A 14,705-nucleotide genomic window follows, 5' to 3' on the forward strand; every position below is an offset into this window, starting at 1 on the left:
GGATTGGACGGTTTTCACATACTGACCTGCACGCGGACAGCAGATGTCGCAGTTCTTTTTTACCCATGAGAACAACACTGCCGAAGAAGAAATACTGAGTCGGCCTTAGAATATGCCTGAGATCGAAAAATTAAATGATATTCTTTTAAATGATTCCTTTCCTTAAAATATTAAACATGCAGGATCGTATAATACCTCTTATGGAAAATCAAAAGGTTTTCATTTAATTCTGGGTGTAATTGAAGACATTCCTCTTATTGTTATATTTCGTATTACTTTTGTCATTCGTATTGTTCTATGTGGTTGTATTATATTGTATTGTTCAAGCATCTATTGTCTTTGTATTGTACATTGTATTGTCTATTGGCTCTGGTTTAAATTATTTGTATATGTTAGTCTTTTTTTGTAATGCACTTTGACTCAAGTTTATCAGGCGCGATGGGCAGCCCTTCGGTAAATGAAGGGGTCCTTAGTGTAGCTTTTCCTTTATGCTAACAAAGCAGTAAAAGGCTCGAAAATGTCGGGAGAGGTGTATCTCCTGTGGCTTATGTCGCTTTTACAAACGGTGAGTGTATTAACATTTAACATGTGCAGTTGTCGCCGCTTTAAGAAAGTCGGTATATAATTTGTAACCAAAGCTGACAACTGTGTAACGTAATGTTCAGTTTGCGAGCCGCGCATCCTGCTGAGCCCGGAGCTTCATAATGACGTGGCTTATCCTCAAAATCTCATTCTGATAATTAAGCATCATTAGTCTCCATATTTATCAGCTTACTTACTTACTTTTAACTTACTTCAACCACATGTATTAATCAACCATACATGTATTACCCGGCTGCTGTAACGATACGTGTGTTTTGACAAGAGACAGGCAGCTGTAAACCACACTTCCGGTGTTCTAAATGTACGTATGCTGGTCACAATCTGCTCCCTGCTTAATACAATTAGTCCCTAATGCATACAAGTAGTTATAACATCAATATTATTCCCAGTTTAAGCTTTGTAGAACTGTAACGAGAAATCTATGCATGCGAAATAAATATCACGTTGGACTATTTCCCAGCAAATATAGCCTAATGTATTAAAAGCCCTGTTAAACATAACCTCAAACTACACAGAATACGATAAACAAGTCTGTTTGTGAGTTGGCATTTATTAGTTTCCGACTAAAAAGTGGGAAAAACAGGAATATGCCAAAAAGGGACAGTATCTCTTAAGTATTTCTGCCACGAAATCACACACATTAAGGCTATTCTGTGATCTTATTTTATGGAAGATTATGGCTATCCATTAATTGATCCTCCCCTTAAAATGTAGGAGGCAAAAGCGGCCCACCAAAAAAAGGTGGTACTTTGTCATACTTGAGCTTCGTTTTAATGTTGAAAGTGAAAACGGATCCTGTAACAGCTGCTTGGTAGTCTTAATTAGCATGCCTTTCAAGGAAATACTGACACAACAAAGTATCAAACAACATAAGTTGAGTCCTCTGTTATTCAATATGTACTGGGATATTAGTTACAACGGTTTAGATTGTTGTTACAAAAGAGGATGAACACATCAACGGAAAGAACCCGTTTACATAGTATAGTATTCGTTTATTAGTCCCCGAGGGGAAAATGGGTTGCAGCACATCACAGAGGCATTTAAAAAGTTAAGACAATACATCACTGACAACAACATAGACACAGATAAAAACAAACAGACATAAGAAAACCAGATATCGGCAGACATGACAAGGGGCCTATAGGCCCTCATTTGCGAAATAGGGGGGACAGGGCCAGACCAGCTGGGTAAACAGTGCGTCCTAACCATCATTTGTTCAGGAGTTTGATGGCTTGTGGGACGAAAGACAGCCTAGATCTGTTCTTTTTTAAATAAGGGGCACGATATCTCCGCCCGGATGGCAACAATTCAAAGTAAGAGGCAAGAGGGTGCCTCAGGTCACTCACAATATTGTGTGCCAGTTTTAAAACTCTGTCCTTATATAAGCATTCTATATTAGCCAATGAGATTCCTGTCAATTTACTGGACAATGTTATGGCCCTCCTGACTAACTTTTTCTGTGCCTCAGTTGCGTTGCCGAACCAGCATATAATGCCGAATGAGAGCACACTTTCGATAAAAGCATGATAAAACATCTTCACCATTCTGTTGCCGACATTAAAAGACAATAATTTACGTAAAAAAAATATTCTTTGTTGAGACTTAGCATTTATTTTCTCAGCCCAAACATCCCATCTGAGCTTGTGGTCAAGCACGACACCAAGATACTTGTACTCAGTGATACATTTACACGTTTACCTACATTCTAACCAGAAAGCTCTCTTGCACCCAAGCATTTAGCTGCAAAGCGTTATCACTAAAGGTTCAGGGTGTAGTAATAAGCAGAAATCAAATATAATAATATTCATTACTATGCATATAAGAAGAGTTCCATCAATCTCCTTACTGTGTAATAAGTAAAGGCTAAATAACAATCAATATTATTTTAGGAACATCTGATGTAACTATAAGATCAATCTTGAACTGGGGGGTTTCCTTGGAAGTTTTTCCTTTTCCGATGTAAGGGTCCAAGGACGGAGGGTGTCATATTCTGTACAAACTGTAAAGTCCACTGAGACAATTGTAAAATGTGTGATATTGGGCTATATGAATAAACTTTGATTGATTTTCCGATGTAAGGGTCTAAGGCCCCGGCCACACAAGGACGAAAACGGTCGTTTGCGTTACTGTTTAGTGTCATATAGACCGAATACGGCACTAAACGACTGCGGAAACGATAACGGGTCCCAAGGTGGATAGAACGGCATAGGCAACGCTCTGGGGGGTCCAACGGCTCCGTGTGTACACCCTATACGATCATTTTCTGATAATGATGAGGCAATAGCCCCGCCTCTCCCCACCTCTGCTGCTCACCCCCGCGTCAAAGTAAACTGCACACTGAATTCAGATTATTTATCTTTCTCTCGATATGGACATAAACGCGAGTGAAGTCTAATCTGATAGGACGGAGACACCTCTCAAACTAGGGCTGTGCAATTAATCGTATTTTAATCGCGATTACGATTATGGTTTGCGACGATTAGGAAAACAGCATAATTGACAAAATACGATTATTTTGCTGGGTGCGCTTTCGCCCCTCCCTAAAAGCCCACTCGGCCACGTGGGAGTGACATGTGTTGTGAGTGTTCAGCGCAAGCGAAGATGTCAGAACAAGAGCAGCAACTCATTAAAAAGAAGGGTCGCGGGGAGATTCCCAGTCGATCGCGAGATGTGTCTAAAAATAGAACAACAATATTCTGTTTTATCGTTAATGTCCTGTAACATAATGTTCCCGTGCCAGAATAATGCACTTGAACGCATCAAAGCTTTGTGATTGGCCGGCCTCACCCCATGTGTCCGGGCGTGGCTGGTGAGCAGTGCACTAGTTCGCTGACGTTGTCCGTGTCAACAGCATGGATGGTCAACAGGAGTGACAGTCCGCACACACACAAGACCGCAATTATGGCAGAAGCAAAAAAGCCCAAAATATATAATTTTCACTCCGAGTGGGAGGATGATTATTTTTGTATCTATTCCAATTCAAAGTCCATCTGTCTCATCTGCAATGCGAGCGTGGCTTTATCGAAGAAGGGTTATTTAGAAGCGGCATTTCAAAACAGTGCACAAACGCTACGAGACGGAATTCCCTCCTGATTCTGCCCTACGCTCCAAAAGGGGAGGGGCCTGAGAGCACAGCTAAATGCACAGCAGTCCATTTTCACCAGGCCCAACAACAAGAGCAAGGCTGCTACCATAGCATCTTATCGTGTCAGGCACGTTCTTGCGAAACACATGAAGTCTTTCGAAGACGGCGAAGTTGTGAAAGAAGCATTCCTGGAGGCTGCCGACGCGCTTTGGGGGACAGTAAAATAACAGAAGCATTTCAACAGGCTTTTGATATAATAAAAACTCATTTAGATACCGTTTATTAATCTGCTGTAAGTTTTAGTTTGTTTGAATTTATTCATGATAATTATTGTACAAAATGGTATAAGAATGCAAACATTAAGATCTGTTCTGTTTAAATTGATTATAGTCTATCAGTTCAGAAACTAGTGTTGCTTGCATCCTATTTTAAAGGCATTTATTTTTATACTCTAATAAAATGCAACAAAAAATGGGTTTGATTCTATTAATGTTGTCTTTTTTATTGCACTGTTGCTGCAGCAGATTACTGTGTAGCTTCAGATCTGAGTTGTCTTATTAGTAAGCCTAATTTAAACTTTTGTAGCAACACTATTTTTATATAATGGCAAAGAAAGGGTTCTTCAGAGTCTTTTCTTTTTTTTCCTGTGTCATATGTGGCAGCACTGCCACAAGTTCCTCTTCAGAGAGGGTCTTCAGTACAGGTGGCAATATTGTCACCTGCCTGCGCTCATCTCTGAAACCAGACCATGTAAACAGGCTGGTATGTCTTGCAAAAAAATCTTTAAGAGATGACATGAGCAGCCCTACCAGCATTTGCCATGGTGGCCTAAACATTTTTATTTGGTCTTAAATTGTAGTTCAACATTTATTTCCTGTTACTTCTGGACCATGACGGTTGGCCAGCCTTCAACGTTTAACTGAGTGGAATATGTTGAATATGTTTTACCAACATGTTGGCTATATGTTAAGGAGTTTTCAGTAGGTTGTGACAGTGCACTGCAACATATTTGATTTCATTTATTTTGGTCTAATTTATTTTTATTTATCATATTAATAATATATGTTTAGTATGGTTTTGGAAGTGCGCTCCAACACATTTATTGATCTTGTTTATTGGTAAAATATTATTTGTTTTAAAGTTCAATAAATGGTCAATGAATAATCGTCAAAATAATCGTGATTATGATTTTTGCCATAATCGCACAGCCCTATCTCAAACTACCTAAACTAGTTATAAATATGTTTATTTTGACTGTCGGCCGGGTCACTCATTACTGGATCAGCTGCTGCATGAAACAGACACTGGCGCTGTCCGAAGAGAGGGTGGAAAAAGAGAGGCTCCGTGTATTTTATTATTATATTATATAGAGTCATTATTCATTTGTTTTAAAGCTCAATAAATAACAAAGAAGACCTTTGACCGGCACTTTTATAATTTTGTCGGAAGATTTAAACTTTAATACACGTTGACTGGCGAAAAACTCTGCCCGGTTCCCTCGGCCCCCACCGCGGAGAATAAACAGAAGGGCAACCATGACAACCATGCTTCTTCACTGCTTTTGTGGAGGAAGTTACAGCGCCACGTACAGGCTCCTGCATATGTACTGCAGCTTCTGCTAAACGGAGCTGTCTCGTGTGGACAGACCATAGACACTATCCGGTGAATATTGCGTGTGGATGGAAGCTTTTTTGCGTTTGCGTTAATCCTATGCGTTTAGCCGTTTTCGTCCTCGTCCTCGTGTGGCCGGGGCCTAAGGATAGAGGGTGTAGTTTTTCTCATACTGATATTCTGAACAATCTGTGCTGTTGTATTTGCTGTAAAGTGTCTCTACTGTAGGCTATTTTTATTATATGTACAGCACTTTGGCTCGACCAAAGATCGTTTATAAATGTGCTATATAAATAAAACTTGATTTGATTTGATCACTCGTTCTCGTGCACTGGATAAATAGTCCCACTACAAAGGTGTCGCTAAGTGACCAAACGCTTTCCACTGAGAGATTATTTATACACGTACTGTATGTTCAAGAAAGTGAATATTTGTCAAAACGCTCAATAAAAAAAAAAAGGGAAACAGCTGTTTTTGGCCTGCAGCTCTCCCTTTTTTTAATCCTCTCACATCTGTTTATAAAAATTAAGCACTTTATTAAAACTTGGCCTTGTATTTTTTCCTCTCTGTGTGACGCTCATCCTCTCCTTCCTGTCCCCAGCTGTCGGCCTACGGAGCCGACCTGTCGTCTGAGGCGTGCAGGGAGCTGGGGTTCTCCAGCAACCTGCTGTGCAGCTCCTGTGACCTGCTCGGGGAGTTCAGCCTCACCACGCTCCAGCCCGACTGCCGGCAGTGCTGCCAGCAGGAGGCCCAGATGGAAGCGCGCAAGGTAAAGGGGGAACAGCGCTCCGGGGGGAGTCATTAGCTGGCTAGATTTAGTCACAGCGAGGAGCGCGTTACAAAAACACCACCTCCTCAGATTCATATATTTTAATTGAGTTGCAGTATAACAGACAACGTGTGGACTTTAAGCATTATTATTCTTAAATGTTGTTATGGATAAAAATGGCAATAATGTGTGAATCTGAGATTGTGACAGCCCTGGTCTCGAGTCATTTACTGAGCTTCACAGTCTCCTCGGTGAACAGTAGTAACATTGGCATGACCCCTGTGTCAAAATGTGACACATTTATTGACAGGATCCCAACCCCCAGCCTTTGAACTGCTACTAAAAACAACCTGTTGTTGGCCTCCTGCCGCTGCATCTGTTGACACTGTTTGCAGCTGTGCATCAGATCTGAGCTGCCACACAAACACTCTGTCTGTCTCAATCCTTTTCTCTGAGTCAGAGCTCCTTCACCCCAGCTTCACACCCCCACTGGGGTTGAAATATCAAGTGTAGCAGTAAAAACCTCAGAGTAACCGGTGAGGGGTTTTACTGCGCGCTCATGATTACAGCAAATTCAAAAAGGACTACCTGCTGGGCTCTGACGGATAAACACGGAGTCAAGTGATGGTGGAAAAACAATGTAACTCTTCTTTGATTAAGCAAAGCCCCCAGGAGCGTGTGTGGTATCCTAGCAACAGCACCTAGGGAAAGTGTAGCACACACTTCATTACACCTCCTGACGATAACTCTGTTTCAGACAGACACTTAGAGGAAAGATTACTCCTCTTCCTCCTCAGCATTTGAGGGGGAAATGTCACTTAGAAGAGCAGTTGGCCGTCTCCAAGGGTTACCGGCAGAAACCACGGTGTCACTAAGCACATTTTCTCCTCAGACGGCAACAATTATGCACCTTAAGAATTCTATCAGTCTGGCAATAGACATCAGTGCCGTGTCATTAAACCCTCTGAGAAATGGCGTATCTCGCAGCCTTGTCGATTAGTGAGATTCACTGAGCATGGATGGCATTTCAGTTACTAGTTTTTCAAATGTGAGCTTCTCTGCAGAGCACCTGGCATATTGCAGCCCCTCAGCATCCCTGGGGGTCACAATTCGGCATTCTCTAATGGCGCTATTCCACTGCAGGGCTAGGCCTTGTTAGGCTAGGCTCACTTTATGCTGCGTTTCCATTACAGTTTAGTAGCTGGGGCAGTAACTATAGTAACGCAGTGTAGGCGGAGCCGTGACGTCATCTTCGATGAGAACCACAGAAAAACAACACAGCCGTTAGCTCTTAGCACTCAGAGCTCACAGCTCTTCATATCTGTTCAGAAACTAGACAAAAGTTAAACAAGTACAAACCACAGACTGCCTGTGTCATGGTGAATACAGTCGCTGGTTTATTTATGTCTGTATAGGCCGTTGTTGTGAGTGTGGACGGTCGGAGCATATATAACGTTAGCTTAGCCAAGCTCCATTTAGAAAACACGCATTTTAAAAGGGTTTTTCGCCTGCCGTCTGTCTGCAGACTTGTCAAAGCATTAATTCATGGTTTTTACTAACCGGTATCAGTATGTTGTTACTTCGGCATCATTTTGAAACGTGTATTACAATTAAATCACGGTCAAATATGTATATTTTGTTGTAGTTGTAGCCCCCTGGCCAGCAATTTTCTAGCATACTCAGTCCGACTCAGCCCGGTTGTCGGCCCGGAAAGAACCTCGATTTTATGGGGCCAGAAAAACTGTGAAATAGTACCCGCTAGCTAGTGCTGGGGGGAAACGATTATTTTGAAAACGATTAATCGGGCGATTATTTGATCGATTAGTCGACTAATCGAACGATTATTTTTCTGTTGTTCAATTCATAAAAAACGTAATGTAAAAAAAAAAAAAATTCACGATACTGTGTCTCAGGGGATCTTAATATTTAAGAACCTATTAATGTGTTATACCAGATTAACGGAAATAATCTCAGCTAACTGACGATACAAACCATGTTTACCAAAACAAAACACAAGTCTCATAAGAAGCATCTAAATGACCCCTGAGCGAAAAATGCTAACGGACATTGGCACAGATCTCAAGATAAAAGTACCCTTATTACTTATCGTAGCTGCACATACAAGATATCCGATTAAAGCTGAGACTCCACAGATTATGTAGGTACATAGTATCATCACTGAGTGATCCGGACTCGCGACAGGGGAAGCAAATACAGTCATCACAACACGTACCTTCACAGAGCTTCTAGGGAGATCGTCTCACCGCCGTAGCTGTCAATCTGATCAAAATACGTGTTCAATGGCATTCAAATGAGAAAAAACGCGGCTGAATCGGTTAATCCATAGGTTTTTAACGTCTATGTATAAAAAAATTATTGAATTTATAATCCATAATTCCATTTTAAATCGGAGAGCAAATGCTAGCTGCTAATGGTTGCCACCACAGCTAGCTGCTGCTTCCGGTCAAGCAGCAGTCTCAGTGAGATATAAATATATAAATATCTTTGCGTTTTGGACTAACTTTAAAATATTCCCATGCTTTTGAAGACCTGGGGCGAGATGTTTTCGTTTGAGGGCTTCGTGCGCAATCCTGTGAGGAGGAGTTGGTAGCCGTTTCAGTCTCCATTGTGTTAGAAGTGCGATTGCGAACTGCTTGTTGCTTTGGGTGACCCACGTGTGTGTGGCGTCATACAGTCTATGGTGTCGACGCGGAAATATGTCGTCGACGATATTTTGAAGTCAACGCGTCGCTACAGCACTACCGCTAGCCGGAACTACGCCAAGTGGAAACGCAACCAAAAACGGGCCGAGCACGGCACGCATAAAGCGAGCTCCACGCTGTAGTGGAAATGCGCCATAAGATAGGGAAACCTTCCTGAAACCCTCCCACAGGCCAGTAAACAGTGCAGTTTGTCAAAAACATTTTAGGCCAAGGAGGATGCATTTGACGATACTTTACATTTTTGTTGTCGTTATTAAATTCAGTTTCATGATGTTCCTGCAACATTTGCCCAGTGGCCTGGCCTATGAAGCATTATTGGAGTTAGCGGGGTAACTTCAGGGTTATGTTCGAGATAAGAGATCATATCGTAAAAGGCCATGAAGTCAGGCTTTCCACAGTTTACACAGTGTAAACTACCAAATGCAGGAAGAACACAATAAATCTCAGACTGTGTGGTCTGGTACATTTTTAATGGAGTATCACTTTCAATCTAGAGAAGCATTGATTACTAGAATTTAGTGGTGCACGATAATTATCGGACCTATAATTATCGGCCCGATATTAGGAATTATGACGTCATCCCGATAAACCCGATAACAGTATTAATAGCCCCGATAATATACAATATATTTTTTGGGTAAAAAAAAGACAAAAATACTGCGGTGTGGGTGGATTGGGATGAGGGGCGCTTGTTTTTCACTCGGCTCCTCCCGTTTTGCCAGTACTGTGGTATTAGTGGTTTAGGAAGAGGGGAGTTCTTCACAAATCCAGCGCTCCCTAACTCATGCCTGGCTGTGACGTAAATGGTGTGCGGCCGTGAAGCCAGGACAGTAAACAAACATGTCGTCGGTGGTATGGGACTATTTCAGAGTTAGATAGTTCGCTTGCTATTTGTATTAACAAATGCAATGCAGAAGTTCCACGAGGAGGAAAAAAGGCAACGAGCTATAATACTTCCAACCTGATTTGTCACCTGAAACATCGCCATCGCTACGATGGTGTGTTAAAAGCGTACGAAGACGCCTGCGCTGCTAAACTAGCGGCAAATCCAATGCCAGCTGCAAAGGCACCGGGGCTTTTACCTATCGACGAGGCTTTTGAAAAAGGCAAGAACTTTATTTTGGAAAATAAATATGGTCACTTTGAAGAGTCAAAACTGTTCTTGGCTTTGTTTTGTTCATAGTAGTAATGCTCATGTCATTTGCTCACTACTAGTGTGCAAAAACTACAGGTACATTTAATATATATATATATTATATTATTATCGGGTCTTGAGAAGCAGGAAGTTATCGGTATCGGTTTCAAAAAACCAATATCGTGAATCCCTACTAAAATTGCTTTCGTCAGGGTTTATTTATCAAATCAACACAAACATATCCTGGATGTGTTGAATGGATTTCGTAGAATAGGCCAAAGCTCTTAAAGGAACTATGCAGCCCTGTTTAATGTGACACGTTTTTTTAATTTAAGTTAGTATGACCAAAAACTCATACGGTGGTATTTTCACAAATGATCACGATATTTATTTATTTTTCATTGATTGGAAATGTATTTACATTTATATGTTTTGGCCCCACAAAAAAACACGAGTCTTATGTAGTGAAGGAATCAGAATCCATCGAACAACTGCAAAATGTAAACCATTCTATTGTGCAAACTTCACTACTACTATTATCATTTCAAAATATCACCCTTTTCATTGAAGCTGAAGTGAGCTTAGTTTCTCTCTGCCAGACAGGTTGTTTGAGTTCATAAAAGTAAGATGCAGAAAAGGCATGGATGGAAGTATGAGTGCTTATAATGCTACACACATATAGACAGGGGGAGTGGCTAATTAGGAGTATTTTGAAATGTTAAAATGCTCCAATGAGCCCAGTTAGAGCGGCGGTCCCTTATTTGTCCCCCAGTTTCCTGCTCTCAACACAGTCGTGACTTGTCTCAGATCTGCCATGCGTGCTAAAATGAAAAGCACGGAAATTAAATCTCACCACTGCTGGATTGTTTACAGAAAGACAGAGGAAGGGTCTGAGCTTTGTATGCGTAATTTAATTTGCCGCGTGAACAGGGCAACCGGGCCATTTACCACCCTCCTCCCTGAGACGGCCAGCAGACCATGCTCTTGGAAAACTGCTGTGACACTCCAATTTCCTCTAACTTATTGTGTATTGGTGCTGGAGCTTTGATTACAAGTGAGGCTGCACCAACGGCCATCCATCAGCCCTGCTCCATATGCACAGCCTCACAGTTTAATGACCTGCCGTGTGTGTGTGTGTGTGTGTGTGTGTGTGTGTGTGTGTGTGTGTGTGTGTGTGTGTGTGTGTGTGTGTGTGTGTGTGTGTGTGTGTGTGTGTGTGTGTGTGTGTGTGTGTGTGTGTGTGTGTGTGTGTGTGTGTGTGTGTGTGTGTGTGTGTGTGTGTGTGTGTGTGTGTGTGTGTGTGTGTGTGTGTGTGTGTGTGTGTGTGTGTGTGTGTGTGTGTTGTGTGTGTGTGTGTGTGTGTGTGTGTGTGTGTGTGTGTGTGTGTGTGTGTGTGTGTGTGTGTGTGTGTGTGTGTGTGTGTGTGTGTGTGTGTGTGTGTGTGTGTGTGTGTGTGTGTGTGTGTGTGTGTGTGTGTGTGTGTGTGTGTGTGTGTGTGTGTGTGTGTGTGTGTGTGTGTGTGTGTGTGTGTGTGTGTGTGTGTGTGTGTGTGTGTGTGTGTGTGTGTGTGTGTGTGTGTGTGTGTGTGTGTGTGTGTGTGTGTCCGTCCCTAACGTTGTGTCTTTGTGCACACAGCTCTACCCTGGGGCCATCCTGGAGGTGTGTGGATGAAAATTGGGGAGGTTCCCCCAAGTCCAAGGTAAGTCTTCCGCTAGGACATGTTAGATCTACCCGTTCCAGGAGGCAATGAGTAGTGAATCTCAATGGTTGCTCACGCTCCTTCTCACTCGCATTATTCCCTATTAATACCAATGAATATGATTGTATGAAACTATTTGAATAAATAATAGTTGATGCAATATATGCATAACTTTAGGCCTTAACAATCACCTTTGAAACATGTTGAATTAAGAAAAATAGCTTTAGCAACACCGCCTAACTCAATAAACACTGAAACTTGATTTGATCATTTTATAGGTCGCCTTTTGGTTTAAAGTTAAACGTTTAAAGCACTTTGGCAAGTTATATCATAACAACGCTTAATAAGCACCATAACTTGCATGATTCGCGTTTGTCGTCACACTTGGTTGTTTCCGTGACAGCCAAATGGTGCGTCTGCAAACAATTGTCAGGTCTTTTACCTGGTTAAATAAAGGATATATATAATTATTATTTCCTTTTTAATAAAGTATTTATCCAGTGTATCCTGAGCCGATAACAAATGAAACCCTGAGGCTTTTCTATCATTTTGAACAGCTGTTATCATGCCAGCCACTGAGGTACGTCCTGCTTAGTTCACTCTGTTAGTAACCTTCATTCAATTAGGACCACCACCAGGGATTTGGCTCGCTTGTCTGTCCATCAGCAGGATTAGGGTTCTGATTATCGTGAAACTTGGTCAAAGTCTGTGGCATTGTCCAAGGGAGAACCTATTCAATCATGTACCACATCACCAAGCAGATGCACATGTCTTTTTCACGTTTATTATTATTGTGAGAAGGAATTAGTTAATTTCGGCTGTGTTCACGTGGTGTCGGAATAACTAGAAGAAGTTTGCCTGACTGGGAAAATTCTTGTGAAAGTGAGAACAAATTCGGTGTGTCTACTACATTTTGTTTATAAGCAATTAACTACACCACGCTTTTGTTGTGAACATATCTGCATGGCTACACAAAACAACTCAAGCATCTTTCCAATAGTGGAAACAGGAACATCCGAGGACCTAAAGGCACCATCTGCCCCGGTGTATGTTCCGTTCTCTCCTGTTTGTGACAGTTGCAGCTCTTGCTCCTGCAGCTGAGCTGGTGCTGTGTGTGATTCTGTGTCAATGTGTAACGTTTATCCTCTTGAAATCACTGTTGTGCAGTAGGTGGTCTAAAATGCCCTGAGGTCCGGTTTGAAGTTTTGAGATCCTGTGTGTTGGGAGTAGACCTCCCCGCTCGGTGTAACGTTTGGTTAATGCGGTGTCAGGTTTCATAGATGGAGTCCCTGCCGCTCCCCTCAGTGTGGGGGGGGTGGAGACGTCTGTCTGGAGTCTGTGCCATATGGCTGCCGTTTGTTTGCGTCAGCTGTAGCCCTCTGTGTTCTCAACTGTCTCTGCCGCTGTTAACGGCACATTCCCAGGAGGGTTAGCAGTTGTTGCTAATCACAAACCTCAGTTCTAGAATGAAGAGGCTAATTGACTGATTGATTACCTGACGCATGTCTCTTTGTTCTCATCTCCTCAGCTTTTGTCAGGAGTGACAAGCCCAAGATGTTCAAGGGTCTTCAGATCAAGGTAGGCCTGATGGATTGTGTACAAGCATGATGTCATATTCTCACAACAACACATTACGCTTCATTTGAGTGGAAGGAAAATGCAATTTCAAAGAGAAAATCCGATTATGTCGATCATATCCTATTTCTAAGAATGTTTTCCATTAGTTCAAACCTAACACCGGTCCTCCTTGTGTTTCCCACAATGCAGTACGTCAGAGGCTCGGATCCTGTGCTAAAGCTTTTGGACGACAACGGGAACATGGCTGAAGAGCTCAGCATCCTCAAGTGGAACACAGACAGCGTGGAGGAGTTCCTCAGTGAGAAATTAGAACAGATATAGAACCGTTTAGTTTTTAGTCTTTACCTAAAGGGTCGATTCACCCAAATGAAAATACCTCCAGTGGTGTGTAGCCATGCAGATATTCAGTTTGATGTGCCTGAGATTGAGTCTCCGCCTCAGCTAAATGCAGTTTGTAGTGTTCACAGCACTGGAAATTACATTTCAAATATTCAACAACAATGATCCTTGTCATTGTGGAAAGACCCCCGAACACACTGTCAAACATTGAACTGTTTTCTTCTGAAGAGTGATCCCAATGATATGGAAGAGGACAAGGCCCAAATGTTTTTATTTTTTATTTCTGAACAAAAGTGGGGTTTTCTTCTTAGATTAAGTCAGAATTATAAAAAGGGCAAAAAATCCATCTGACTTTTCTCAGAATTCTGACTCTTGCATACATTAAATATAAAACATATTTTGAGTATCCCAAACAAAGACACTCTTGCATTTTCACATATTAGGTTGTGACGTAAATCTCAAAGCACATGAAAGCAAAACTATCAGCATGGCTAGAAACTGCAATGGGCTACTGAGATTCTTTTTTTATGTTAATACTTTGGGTGAACCGACCCTTGAATTATTTACCAATTTGTACACAACTTGCCCTTCATGGCTTGTTGTTAAATCACTATATGACTGTTTTGTTTTTGTATGAAAATCCTGAATTTCATGTCTGAATTCTACCAAATAACTTATGTGAGGAAAGACTTAATCACAGAGCCCAGATGGGTGGCACACTCAAATAATAATGAAGATTACAGATAGATCATGGATCAAAGAGTAAACAAACCTAATGCATATTAGTGTTTAGTAGCCTGTCTGTGGGAGTTTACACCCCCCCCCCTTTCTGTCTGATATTCTTGTATGATTATTTTTTTACACGGTTCAACGTTGTGACTGATGGGATTTGCAGTCCGAATGGATCCTAGTTACTCTCCGTAGCAGATGTTCTGCTGCAGCACCCGTTGGTGACGGGCTCACAGTAAACCAGTGTTGGGATGTGAGCTCTGATGTTTGTTGTGTTCAGCATCTTCTGCTCTGGAGAGAAACTGGACTCGTATATTGATGCTTGTTTTGGAGCCAGTCAGGTTTAAATATGCAACAATAAACAAAGTCTCTGATGGATCTCTGTCTAAAGATTCTTTTTTTTGTATAGTGGAAATCAAGCATGAAATGATATG

The 14,705-nt window shown here is 41.7% G+C and overlaps 1 protein-coding gene across 1 annotated transcript; it reads left to right on the forward strand.

Annotated features, from left to right (window-relative positions):
* The first annotated feature begins 438 nt into the window (after positions 1 to 438).
* selenof (selenoprotein F) lies at positions 439 to 14,650 on the forward strand. Its single transcript, XM_034215307.1, has 5 exons — positions 439 to 565; positions 5,901 to 6,068; positions 11,562 to 11,625; positions 13,154 to 13,203; positions 13,393 to 14,650. The coding sequence occupies exons 1-5, from the start codon at positions 518 to 520 to the stop codon at positions 13,522 to 13,524; spliced, it is 462 nt and encodes a 153-aa protein (XP_034071198.1). The 5' UTR covers positions 439 to 517; the 3' UTR covers positions 13,525 to 14,650.
* The last annotated feature ends 55 nt before the right edge of the window (positions 14,651 to 14,705 follow it).

Source organism: Gymnodraco acuticeps, unplaced genomic scaffold, assembly GCF_902827175.1.
Source record: "Gymnodraco acuticeps unplaced genomic scaffold, fGymAcu1.1, whole genome shotgun sequence".
Lineage (NCBI taxonomy): Eukaryota > Metazoa > Chordata > Actinopteri > Perciformes > Bathydraconidae > Gymnodraco > Gymnodraco acuticeps.